Source organism: Podarcis raffonei, chromosome Z (assembly GCF_027172205.1).
Source record: "Podarcis raffonei isolate rPodRaf1 chromosome Z, rPodRaf1.pri, whole genome shotgun sequence".
Classification (NCBI taxonomy): domain Eukaryota; kingdom Metazoa; phylum Chordata; class Lepidosauria; order Squamata; family Lacertidae; genus Podarcis; species Podarcis raffonei.
Genome location: NC_070621.1, coordinates 28,561,702 through 28,574,186, shown reverse-complemented (window position 1 = coordinate 28,574,186; position 12,485 = coordinate 28,561,702). Strand labels below are relative to the sequence as shown.

Genomic DNA, 12,485 nt, shown 5'->3' with positions numbered 1-12,485 from the left:
GATGGCGTCTGCCACTGGGGGGGTTATTCATAGGCTTAACATTCAAAAACATTTGTGTGTAGGTCTCACATCATACCAACACTATTCTAGGTAGAACCTAAGAATCCATCTCACAAACTGGGCAGTACAGCTTTTAGATTGCTTTTTATACTTGTAAACTGCCCCGAAGCCTATATTGGCATATAAATTAACAGTAATAGATCATTACAGTTGCACATAGCTATCCAGTGGCGTCTGCAGAAGAGCATATGTACTGAGTGGATGAGGATAGAAGACATAGTCCCAGAACTGATCTGAATGAAAAAGAAGCCTCCTTCCTGGCTTTTAATTTCATTGGACCAGTAGTTGTTGGTAGATGGAGCACTCCAAAACATCATGCCACTTGGATCATGTAGAAGTATAGATAAGCCTTTTTTTAAAAATGCCCTCAAATGTTGCTCAGTACTTGCCACTTGACAGTGTTTCTCCTCTTCTGGAGATTAACATAGCTACAGGTATCAAAGAAATAAAGAGTGGAAGAGACCAACTTATCAGAATGTGCATCTTGAAAAGAAGAATGTGTATCTTGAAAAGAAGCAAACAGGCATGATTAGCTGTGCTTCAGAGTCTATAACATACATATCTTTTCCCCAACCCTGCAGATTCGTTACTATCTACAGTGGACCTTGTCACACGTACAAAGTGCAGCGGCTTAGCGAATCCACTAAATATTACTTTAGAATCCAAGCATGCAACGATGCTGGTAATGGAGAATTTTCTAAAGTTTACGCGTTCACCACAACCAAATCTACACCACCTGCTCTGAAAGGTGAGGACATTTTATCATATGTTATTTAAGCAAGGGAAACTCGGAAGTGGGGATTCCAATGTTAGAGGCAATTCAGGGCAATACCTCCATTCAAAGAGTGGTAACACAGTGCTGGCACGGAATGTAATAAGCCTCCATGTAGAAAGGTAGTGTACCTATGATTTGTAGTCATTGGGGATGAAACCAGAATCTTCTACATGTACCTTCCTTATCGGTGGGAGAAACATCTTGGTGAGATGGACCTTAGCTTAGGCTGCCTTAAAGTGTCACATTTAATGTGTTTTGCTTACACTTTAGAAATGTGCACAAGTGCTATGCACACACCAGTTTTGTTCTAGTTTGGGTTGCCGGCATGGCTTACAGACAAGAAATATAAAACAAGAAACTAAAACAACCCCCCCACTAAATGAGGTGTGTTGCAGGTGTGACAACAGGTGGCTACTAAAGACAGGGCCTTTTTGGTTGTAGTGCTCCAGTGTTTGCATCTTCCCATAAAGGCTTATCTGGCTCCCATATTAAGGTCATTTTGCCACCAGTTGAGGACTTGTTCTGTCTTGCAAGAGTTTTAAAATTCAGTGCCAAGAAGCCACCTTGGGCTTCCTCCTCCTCCTCCTCCTCCTCCTCCTTCTTCTTCTTCTTCTTCTTCTTCTTCTTCTTCTTCTTCTTCTTCTTCTTCTTCTTCTCCTTTTCTTCTTCTCCTCCTCCTCCTCCTCCTCCCTGGGGCCAAACTTCTAATTAAATGGAAAGGACCACAGGTATGCATATGCTGTTTTACATTGCAAGCTGAGAATATGCACAACATTTTAAATGGATTTCTAAGATCTGAGTTATGAATTTCCTCTTTTCAGCACCCAAAGTGCAACAAGTGGGAGATAACGCCTGTGAGGTCACATGGGAGACTTTACAGCCAATGAAACGTGATGCCATTGTTTACATTTTACAACTTGCCTGTGGGAGGGAAGTTGATCAGGTAATCTCAGTTATATCTCTTCTGTTTGAGAAATCTTGATTCTTAGGTAATTTTTTTAACTTGTGGCAAAAGGTCATTTTTATTATATGTATTTCTTTGAACTGCTAGATCAAAATACTGTGTGTTCAGAAGACTGGTGTTGTGTAGGGTATTTCCTGAAGCAGGGAAGAAGCATGTGCCCTTAGTTTTTTATATATATATATATATATATATATCTCCATCCCTTTGTCATTGCTGTCTCATTTTAAGAATTAGAATTTTCCAGAATGGAAGGTAGTGGTCCTGAGCATTACTCTCATGCGTGTCCTCAATTCTCTTGAGCAGGGAATCCAACTCATGAAGAAAATAACATTATTGTGGTTATTTGTGGTAGCAGAATTAATGAAACTGCCAAACAGGGGAGAGGCGACCAGTGACCCTCTAGTTATTGAGGACTGCAACTCTGTCACACCTGATACTTGACCACATTGGCAAGGGCTGATAGGAGTTGCAACAATACTTGAAAGGCCACAGGTTCCATACCACTGCTTCAAGACTCTAGGTTGTAGCCAGTGCTCGATTCTACTCAGCGTACACCCACCATAGTGAATGGACATGACTAACCCAGGTCCGTTATTGGACACAATTCACTGGCCTAGTTCTCACTGAGGTGATAATCTGTGGCTGGGCTGCACTCCCAAATGGTAGCATCAGTGCTACTAACCGCACCAGTCTATCCCTAACTCCCCATACTCATTTCTTTGCAGCTGCAAAATCACATCCTGCTCCACCATCCATGTGTGCATGCTGCATCTTGCGATGGATTTTGTGAGGTGGGGCTTACCTGCGCCCTCAATATTTTATTCAGGTTGACACCCCTGTTTCTAAAGACTTATGTCTCTAGTAATGTGACTGTAAATTCTACATTTGTCATGTTCCTATCAAACAAATTCTTATTATTTTAAACTCCAAAACATTGTACTTTGTGGATGAGTACAGTTGAGAAATGAACTGGGCCAGCCTGCCCCAAGCTGTTGCCTTCCAGATGGTTTTTTATGGGAGTTGTAGTCCAAAACATATAAAAAGCAATAGGTTGGAGCAGGCAGACCCAGCTATTCTAGGCTGAAGTGCCAAGTGATCTACAACCTTCTCTTTGTCCCATGTTAATCTCCAGCACCGCCAGGTAGGACTGAGAAAGACCACTGTCTGAAACACTGGAGAGCTGCTGGCCATCCTTGCTGACCTAGATGGGCTTGCGATCTGACAGTCTATATTTGACAGCCTCATACGTTCCTATTCAGTAGCACTTAGAACGTACTTGAATGTGATTAAAATTTGATACGTATGTATTTGTTGCTTCCTTAGGTATACAAGGGACCAGAGACTTCATTCCGTGTTACCAACATTCAGAATAACTGTGAATACCGGTTCAGGGTGTGTGCTGGACGCCAGCATAATGACGGCACTGGATCCCAGGAACTCTTTGGACCATATAGTCCTTACGCAGTGTTCTCATCTCAGAAACAGGCGTCAGCAGCACCAAACACAGATGCCGGCCCCGACCTCACGAAACGCAAGAAGGCGCTCAGCGATGAACAGTTTGCCTTCCTGCTTCTCGTCATCTTTGCAATAGTTGCCATTTTATTTGCTGTTCTCATTCAGTACTTTGTGATCGTAAGCGAGTGAGCTTGCGGATCGACTTCAATACTCGGCTTGTTATTTTTCATACAGAAGTTTTATGCCTTGGGTATTTATGTAAATTCCAACTAAAATGCTAACTGGGAATGATTGTATAAGACCCATGTTTCCATTTTTGCTGCTGGACTTTTAACAGCGAGGCTGGGTAGATAGAACTTCTCCCCCTCCCACCCCCTCCACCACAAACTCTTCCTTCCCAGGGGTGGTGGGGTAAGAAGAAATGAGCAGAAGAAAATCCCTATTACCACATAGTTATGCATCTTCTAATCAGGGTTAGCTGTTGAAAACAGCAAAATAAATAAATAAAGCAAGCAAGCTGCCTTAATATGCACTTGTGATTCTCAGAGAGCTGGAAAATTCTCACAGTAAGATTTTTATTCAAAGCCAAGAAAGGATTGGTGTGGTGGGGGGAGCTCAGCCTCTTCAGCCCAAGTCTCTGCACATGGGAGATATACAGCAGCAAAGATGGTTCGGCTTAGAACAGTACTGTATTAAAGAACATTGCTAGAGCATACCACAACAGATATATACTGTAGACTGAAACGAAACCAAAATCTTAGCAACTTCTACTTTAGTGATACTTTTATTTTTCTGATCATTTTAATCTTTGGGATTTTAATAGTTAGATTTATCACTTCAAGAGCCAAGGGTCATAGAAGGTGTCTGCATTCTTAGGAGGTTTTTTTTATCAAAAGCACCTCAAGGCACCAAGATTCACCTAAGTACAGAAGGATTTGCATTGGTATGTAACGTGGCAAAATACTCCCCCTTCTATACTGTAACATTTCTGAATGAAATGCTTTCTCTCTCGTTGGTAAGCAACTTGTAGGCCCAACCAGAGTTCACTCTCTGAGAGAACAGTAACGCCCTGTGCTTCTGATTGAACACCACTGCGGCGTGTTTTTTTTCAGAGGAAAAGCACAGAATTTTTTTGTCTTTAATGAGAACAAAAAGTGCATTTATGATAAATGTTCCACTATTTGGCTCAAACTGAGCAAATGCTTTTTGTACTATTCTTAACATAAATTTTTTAAAAAAAGATTCAAACTGTGGTCGGTTCTTTTCACTTTTTTAAGTTCTTGGGATTCTCTCCAATGTAATCCAACTGATCAAGTCACATGTGAAAATGAACCTTGCTTTTAAAAAAGTTTTAAATTTTTTAAAGGGAATTGCTGTCTCCTTGGTAGCAGTTTCATATTCCATTGTTTTTGTGGTTCCAAAGTCTTTTCAGTTATGTGATGAAATCTTCAGTGGCAGGTCTGGCTTTGGGTGGAATAGTGTTGTTGTTGTTTTGTTTTGGGGGGACAGGGGGGTGAATATCATGCACTACATAAGACTGTTCTTTGTCAAGCCTCTGCAGCAGGTACCTGTGAAGTATAAGTAATTAAATGTTGTCTTTACGTTCACGCTCCTTCGAAAGCTGGAATCAACCTATTTCATTTTGGACAAATAAATCCAAGTTCAAACTAATAAGTTTGTTCCGTTTAACTAATAAGAGAAACCTAACAGTTATACTTTATGAAACATCAGAGCATTTGCACTTGTACGTGGGACAGTGGATGTAATGTGTAAGTCAGTTTAGCTTGAGATGCCTCTGTTTCAGACAACAGAACATCATAAAAGTGTTTCTCAACTGGCTGTTAGTTCATAATGGTAACTTAAGATTTGTGGCATTGCGTATGCATTTCACACCTGGGTGGACACACACAGACACACATATCACTTAACTATCTTAAAAGTAGATATATGGTGCAATCTGAAATTAATCTTTTTCAAAAAAAAATGTACTCTCCTTTTTGTGATCTATTTATTTTGATTTTTTAAAAAAATTCTGGAAACTATGTTTGAATGTATTGTGCTACTTGTAGAAGAACTTTTAAGTTTATCATATATTGTAATGGAAGCCTCTCTTCAATGTTCGAAAGAGTTTTATACAAATGTTAGTGTCTTTTAGTTCACAGGAACGTTTACAACCTGATTTTCTTTCATACTTCACTTTTTATATAAAACAATAGATTGTCAGCAGATTTCTGTTGCCAAAGGGTGTGTTTTTGCTGAACTCTCTGACAAAAATGATTGGGAGGGAATACAGAGTCTTATTTAATTGGCAATAGTATGTCAGATACAATTTTTTTAAAAAAAATTAGGTTTTTTTGAATAAATACTAACCAAAATTATGACTTCCTGGAAAGTTAAAAGTTTAATTTGTATTTGTATTTGCCACCAAATGTTTATATGTCCAGATGATTTACTGGAGAACATAATGGTAGAATTTTATATTTACGACTATACATTCCAGGCTGATGTACTCTAGTGGCATTAATGTATTAGATCCCCTTTTCTCTTGTATTTTTATTTTTATTTTTTTTTTGCTGTATTTCATACTTATGTTAAACCTGCCAGGCATCGTATTACTAAATTGTAACTATCAAATAGATAATATATTTAATATGGCCAATAAAGATACAATTTTTTTCCCATTGGGTTTGTGGAATTATGTGTTGTGTATGGTGATGCGTGAAGAAGGGAGGGGCCACAGACCCTTGTTTATATATAGTTGCAAGAGACAGACCTCAAGGGGCATATAAAAAGAACTGTTGAAGCCCTAACCACTACAGGTAAAGTTCCATGTCCAGTCACACTTTGGCCAGACTTTCTCATTCTTGGTTCTAACTTTATTTTCATGTTATGGCCAATTTCAAAGGGATGTTTTGTATCATGTTTTTTTAAATTGAAAAAGGCAGAAAATTTAACATGCATAATGCATCTCTCTCGAACATAGAAACTTCCTCACACCAATGGTCCATTGGTCAATGGTTTAGAGCGCCACCTGCTCTAGTATTGTCCACAGCTTAGTATTGTCCACATTGGCGGGTGGCGCTCTAAACCACTGAGCCTCTTGGGCTTGCCAATCAGAAATTCAGCGGTTCGAATCCTCACGACGGGGTGAGTTCCCATTGCTTTGTCTTGGCCCCTGCCAACCTAACAGTTCAAAAGCATACTAGTGCAAAATGATATATAGGTACCGCTGCAGCGGGGAAGTAAATGGGGTTTCTGTGCATTCTGGTTTCCGTCACGGTGTTCTGTTGCACCAGAAGAGGTTTAGTCATGCTGGCCATATAACACAGCTGTCTGTGGACAAATGCCTGTTCCCTCGGCCTGAAAGCGAGATGAGCGCCACAACCCCAGAGTCGCCTTTGACTGGACATAACCATCCAGTGGACATACCTTTTTACCTGTCCACATTGATTGATGAGGTTCCTCCATGGTGTGACAGAAGGTTCTTTCCTTGCCCTATTGGGAGTTGGTAGAACCTTCTGCATGCAAGATAGGATATGCTCTACCACTGAGCTACTGCCCTTCCCCAATTCTGCCTAATTCCAATAATTTAAATGGAAAAAAGTAGCAAGAAGACATGGATAAATTTCTAAGCTTGTATCCTATAAGGAATAGAAACCTCAATTTTAAAAGTAGAAATTTCAAGGTTCTACACTTTTTGCCATGTACCCTTCTTGGGCCATGCTCTGGAATTTCTTCCAGATTCCTCATGCTCAGGGCATTTTCTGGCAATTTATTTCAGCTTCTCACCTGCAACAGGCACTGCAGCCATACGAATTCCTGGGTGACAGTTCAACTTTTTTAGGTGGAGTGCAACCCTGCACCCCCTCAAAAAAACAAAAAACCAACAACTAGGAGAACAAGGAGGGTACTGTTAGATTCAGCTTTGTCTTTGATGGCTTGATGGCTTAGGTAGCCTCTGTAAATGTACAGCACCTTTTCACTAGCTGCAACTCATTCTGCACAGACAAAGGCTTGCCCTAGAACCATCCTAACTGGATTACTGTAATTTAAGTGTGGGACTGCCTTGAAAGCAGTTCAGAAACTGCATCTAATTCAAAAATACAATGGCTAGATTGCTACCTTAAACATGTTGCAGCTGTTTTACACCCTTTTAGTCTGTTTCTGGGCACAGCAGGGGTCAGCAAACTTTTTCAACAGGGGTCCAGTCCACTGTCCCTCAGACCTTGTGGGGGGGCGGACTATATTTTGAAAAGAAAAATTAACGAATTCCTATGCCCCACAAATAACCCAGAGATGCATTTTAAATAAAAGCACACCTTCTACTCATGTAAAAACACCAGGCAGGCCCCACAAATAGCCCAGAGATGCATTTTAAATTAAAGGACACATTCTACTCATGTAAAAACACAAGGATTCCTGGACCGTCCACGGGCCGGATTTAGAAGGCGATTGGGCTGGATCCAGTCCCCAGGCCTTAGTTTGCCTACCCATGGTTCAGAGGGACCTGTTAATGCTGAAATTTTAAACACACTAAGGAATAAGCCCCATTGAACTCAACGGGCTTTACTCTGATGCATAAGGTTTCATTGTTAAAATCATTTAATGGCACTGAGTACCTGAATGACTACTTTCGTTTGTGCCTCCCTGTACCTTAAGAGGTGCTTCAGAACCCCATTGCTGTCAACGAAGGCATTCTCTGGCTAGGCACACAACCGCTTCAGTTTCTTCCAGCTGACACCTAAGTTTAAATGAAATGACTCTTTCTTGTGCCTTTCTAGATCTGTGGTCTTAAACCTGCTTTTAGATGGCTATGTTGCTTCAACATGCTATTGGCTTATTTATTTAAAAAAACACTTTTATTTTTTATATTTTAAGTCATCTGAAGAGCAGGTATCAGTTCAGAGCAGGTATCAGTTCAGAGCAGGTATTAATTTAAAAAAGAAGCACACACAAACACAACAGCTTGTGGACAAGGCTGAGAGTGCTGAAAGGTAGGCGGCCTAATGCGAAGTGGTGGTTTTAGGGATGGCAAGTTTCCATAATTCAGGCAACATTGCTGAAGGTAATGCAAGTGGGAAGGGCAACAGTTTAGCAGCCTACTGCAAAATAGTGACTGCCGTCTGTGCTACTGGTTGGGCAAGGCAGGTGGAAGAAGCCCTTGCCTCTGAATATATTTTAATGGTCTGCCCAGCAAAAATAGTTCTATCAAGCTATAATTATTATGGTCTGAAAAGGCAGTGTCAAAAGATTACAGCATTTGGGCCGTTTTAGTTTAGAGAGAAGAGTAAGAGGAGACAATCATGGAACCATAGAGCTGGAAGGGACCTTGAGAGTCATCCAGCCCAATGCAGGAATCTCAACTAAAGCATCCATGAGGCCATCCCAAGCATAAACAGTGACCACCCAGAGGCGTGTATACAATTATACATGGTGTGGAGAAAGTGGACAGAGAAAAGTTTTCCTCCCTTGTAATACTAGAACTCATGGACATTATCCCCACCCCACCCCACCCCAAAAAAGCTGCATGTTGGAGGATTCAGGGTTGCAAGAGCCTAGTTGTGGTATACAGTTAAATTATGGAATTTCACGCACAAGAAGGAGTGGTGGCTTTAAAAGAAGATTGAACAGATTCATGAAAGATAAGGCTGTCAAGGACTACTAACCCTGAGAGCTATATTCTCTCTCTACGGTCGGAGGCAGCATGCTTCTGAATAAAGGTAAAGGTAAAGGTACCCCTGACCATTAGGTCCAGTCGTGACCAACTCTGGGGTTGCGGCGCTCATCTCGCTTTATTGCCCGAGGGAGCCGGCGTACAGCTTCTGGGTCATGTGGCCAGCATGACTAAGCCGCTTCTGGCGAACCAGAGCAGCGCACGGAAACACCGTTTACCTTCCCGCCGGAGCGGTACCTGTTTATCTACTTGCACTTTGACGTGCTTTCGAACTGCTAGGTTGGCAGGAGCAGGGACTGAACAATGGGAGCTCACCCCATTGCGGGGATTCAAACCACCGACCTTCTGATCGGCAAGTCCTAGGCTCTGTGGTTTAACCCACAGCGCCACCCGCGTCCCTATGCTTCTGAATACCAGTTGCTAAAAACTGCACAAGAGGAGAGTGCTGTTGCATCCATGTCTTGCTTATACCAGAGTTCCATACAGTGCTTTCCAACTTCTAGCAGGCTATTCTCATAACTCACTAGGTTCTAACTTGGCTTTATTCCTGATGTGCCAGCTTATATTGGCTTCCCACCAGATTCTATCCTGGATCCACCCTTGATGTAGAGATCATTCAGGCTCGATCTCTGGGTTATCATGTCCTTTTCTGGTTCCTGCTGCTCTAGTTCTGTGGGGCAGTCAAAGGGCCAGAGTGGCATGCTTTTTAGGGTGTATGTTAGGACTTGGGAGACCCAGGTTCAAGTCACCACTGTCATGAAGATCCCTGGGTGCCTTTGAACCAGTTACTATAGCTCAGTTTAATCTACCTCTGTGAGGGTACAATAGCAGGAGAGTAGCATGTATGCCACCTTCATTCATTCACTTTATTTGTATGACACTTTTCCACACACACACACACACACACACACACACACAAATCATGCTCAAAGCAACCTACAACAAAGAAACAGAGATGCATTTGAGCAAGGTAGGACAAAAATGCATCAGGACCAAGCACTATCTGCCTGGGTGCCTACTTGCATCCCACAAGCACTATCTATATATTGAGAGGCAATGTGGCCTAATGGTTAGAATATAAACAAATAGAAATGTAAGCTAGATGCTGCCCTTCAACCTATGCTAACCTCACATGGGGCAGGGGGCAGGGAGGGGGGAGAAGATCTATGCTGAGCTCCTTGAAAGAAGGGTGAAACAAAAAAATTAATTAAATAATAATAATAATAATAATAATAATAATAATAATAATAATTTATTATTTGTACCCCGCCCATCTGGCTGGGTTTCCCCAGCTACTCTGAGCGGCTTCCAACAAAGATGAAAGATACACTAAAATGTCACATATTAAAAACTTCCCTGAACAGGGCTGCCTTCAGATGTCTTCTGAATGTCAGGTAGATGTTTATCGCTTTGACATCTGATGGGAGGGCGTTCCACAGGGCGAGCGCCACTACCGAGAAGGCCCTCTGCCTGGTTCCCTGTAACTTGGCCTCTCGCAGTGAGGGAACCACCAGAAGGCCCTCAGAGCTGGACCTCAGTGTACGGGCAGAACGATGGGGGAGGAGACGCTCCTTCAGATATACTGGACCGAGGCCATTTAGGGCTTTAAAGGTCAGCACCAACACTTTGAATTGTGCTCGGAAACGTACTGGAAGCCAATGTAGGTCTTTCAAGACCGGTGTTATATGGTCTCGGCCAATATTATAGGTAGGTTTTTTTTAGAGTTTAGGAGCCAAGAAGCACAGCTACAAGCGATTATTATGCAAGTTAGGAAGAGTACAATGTGTTCCTCTTCAGTTTTTACACCAGAAACTGCTGCCGGCAGCACAGCAGCTAAAATACATACATATGGATGTGTACAATACATATAATGGATACATAACATCAGCCTGTTAGCAATTTTTTAAGCATCGCTAATAAATCCACATATGAGATGGTACATAACATTCCATCCATTGTCACTGACAACTTCTTCTATTATTCCAGCGAGGCACAAAATAAAACAAAAACCACAAATTTTCCATCAATTATTAACCCCTTGTTCATAAAAAGATTCTTTTGGGATCAGCATTCAGAATTAGAAAGAAAGAACTAATGAAATTAAATGATCAGGTTCCATATGCATTTTTCCATATGTAGATTTCCAGATCATCTGAATTTCAACTCTGATTGCTAAACATATAGTCTACATTTGATGGTGGTGATTATTATTTTAACCATCTACGCTACTAGGAAGCATAGTTATAATCTCTCCAGCTAGCAAAACTTGTTTTTCCCCCGCTATCATCAACCAGCCCAGCTGTCATCCATAATCTTCCTGATAATGCGAGATGCTGTACTACCCCAGGACGTAATTATTTTGTGTGAAGTTCATTGAAATCTAGCCAGAAAAACCAGTCAACAGATCTACATTCTCAAGTGATATTACAGCTTTAATTAACTTTAGACTGAAGCATTTTCTCTGGCACTTTCCTGTTTTCATAAGCTTATCAAAATGTTATTTGGCACAGCAAAATTTGAACTGCCATTCAGGCAAACAATCAGATAAACAAATAATGCTCTTCTTTTAACAATATTCATAACATCTCTATGTCTAATTCACTCCTATGTTTAAGCTGTGCTGCTTGATTCTGAAGGCATCACCCCAGTAATCCTTATCCCCAAGCTATTTTATCATAGCGTTCCCTCCCCAATTTTAAATCTTTTGGGATAAGACATAAGAAAATGAAATACAAGGCAGGAGATCAGAAAATGAAAGAATACCTAAGAAAATTAATGAGGGGAAGTGGACTGAAGTAAATAAAACAGTGGGATGCAAGGAAATGAGAAAGCGCAAGGCTCAAGATAAGGTAGAATGCCTTTATCATCTCTGAATAGTTTCCCAGGGTTGATTATAAGATTGTACACAGTTGGGAGTAAGACTCATTGAACCCAAATGGGGCAAGGTGCAGCTGAGGAGGATGCTCTGCCAGGACTTGTGCTCTTCTCTGCTCCTCTCCCACTTTCTTCCTGTCCAAGGTGGCCCTGCCCTCTGCTTACCCCTCAGAGCTGGTATGCCACACAAGGCTAGACCTCAACAGTAGGAGCATCTCCTTCTCCTCCTCCTGCTCTCCAGCAGCGGCTGCAGGACAAGCTGCCTATGGGAGGAGGTTGGCAGCAGCAGCCATGAAAAGTCAACAGGATGCTTCCTTGCAAGCACTGCCACTGTCACCATCGCTCAGAACAAACACCGACTCATCCTCCTCCCCAAGCTTGGTGGCGGTACCACTGTGAGGAGGAAACAAAGCCTAGAAATCAAGACTTTCTGTGATCAAGCCACATCAAGCATATGTTCTTTGCATGCAGAAGGCCTGTGTTTCAGTTTTTGGCATCTCCAAGTAGGGGCAATGCCTATTGAGCCACTGCCAGTCACTGCAGATCGGGCCCCATGTGTACATCTGGGTTTTGAGAGCATGCTGTGGGCACTACCTCCTCTGCTCTGCTCACTGCTCATCCATGGTTTATCTACGTGCAGTGCACACAACAAAAGTCCACACAGATTCCTTGCTTTTCTTTAG

At 41.8% G+C, this 12,485-nt stretch overlaps 1 protein-coding gene across 3 annotated transcripts in view; it reads left to right on the top strand.

Annotated features, from left to right (window-relative positions):
* Window positions 1–5,935, top strand: part of FNDC3A (fibronectin type III domain containing 3A) — a 53,382-nt gene extending 47,447 nt beyond the window's left edge. For all 3 annotated transcript variants that reach the window (XM_053374756.1, XM_053374755.1, XM_053374757.1), the window contains 3 exons: window positions 642–808; window positions 1,657–1,778; window positions 3,123–5,935. In XM_053374756.1, the coding sequence (XP_053230731.1) occupies window positions 642–808; window positions 1,657–1,778; window positions 3,123–3,443 (610 nt within the window). In that variant the 3' untranslated portion in view covers window positions 3,444–5,935. The remainder of the gene's footprint in view (window positions 1–641; window positions 809–1,656; window positions 1,779–3,122) is intronic.
* Window positions 5,936–12,485: the final 6,550 nt, after the last annotated feature.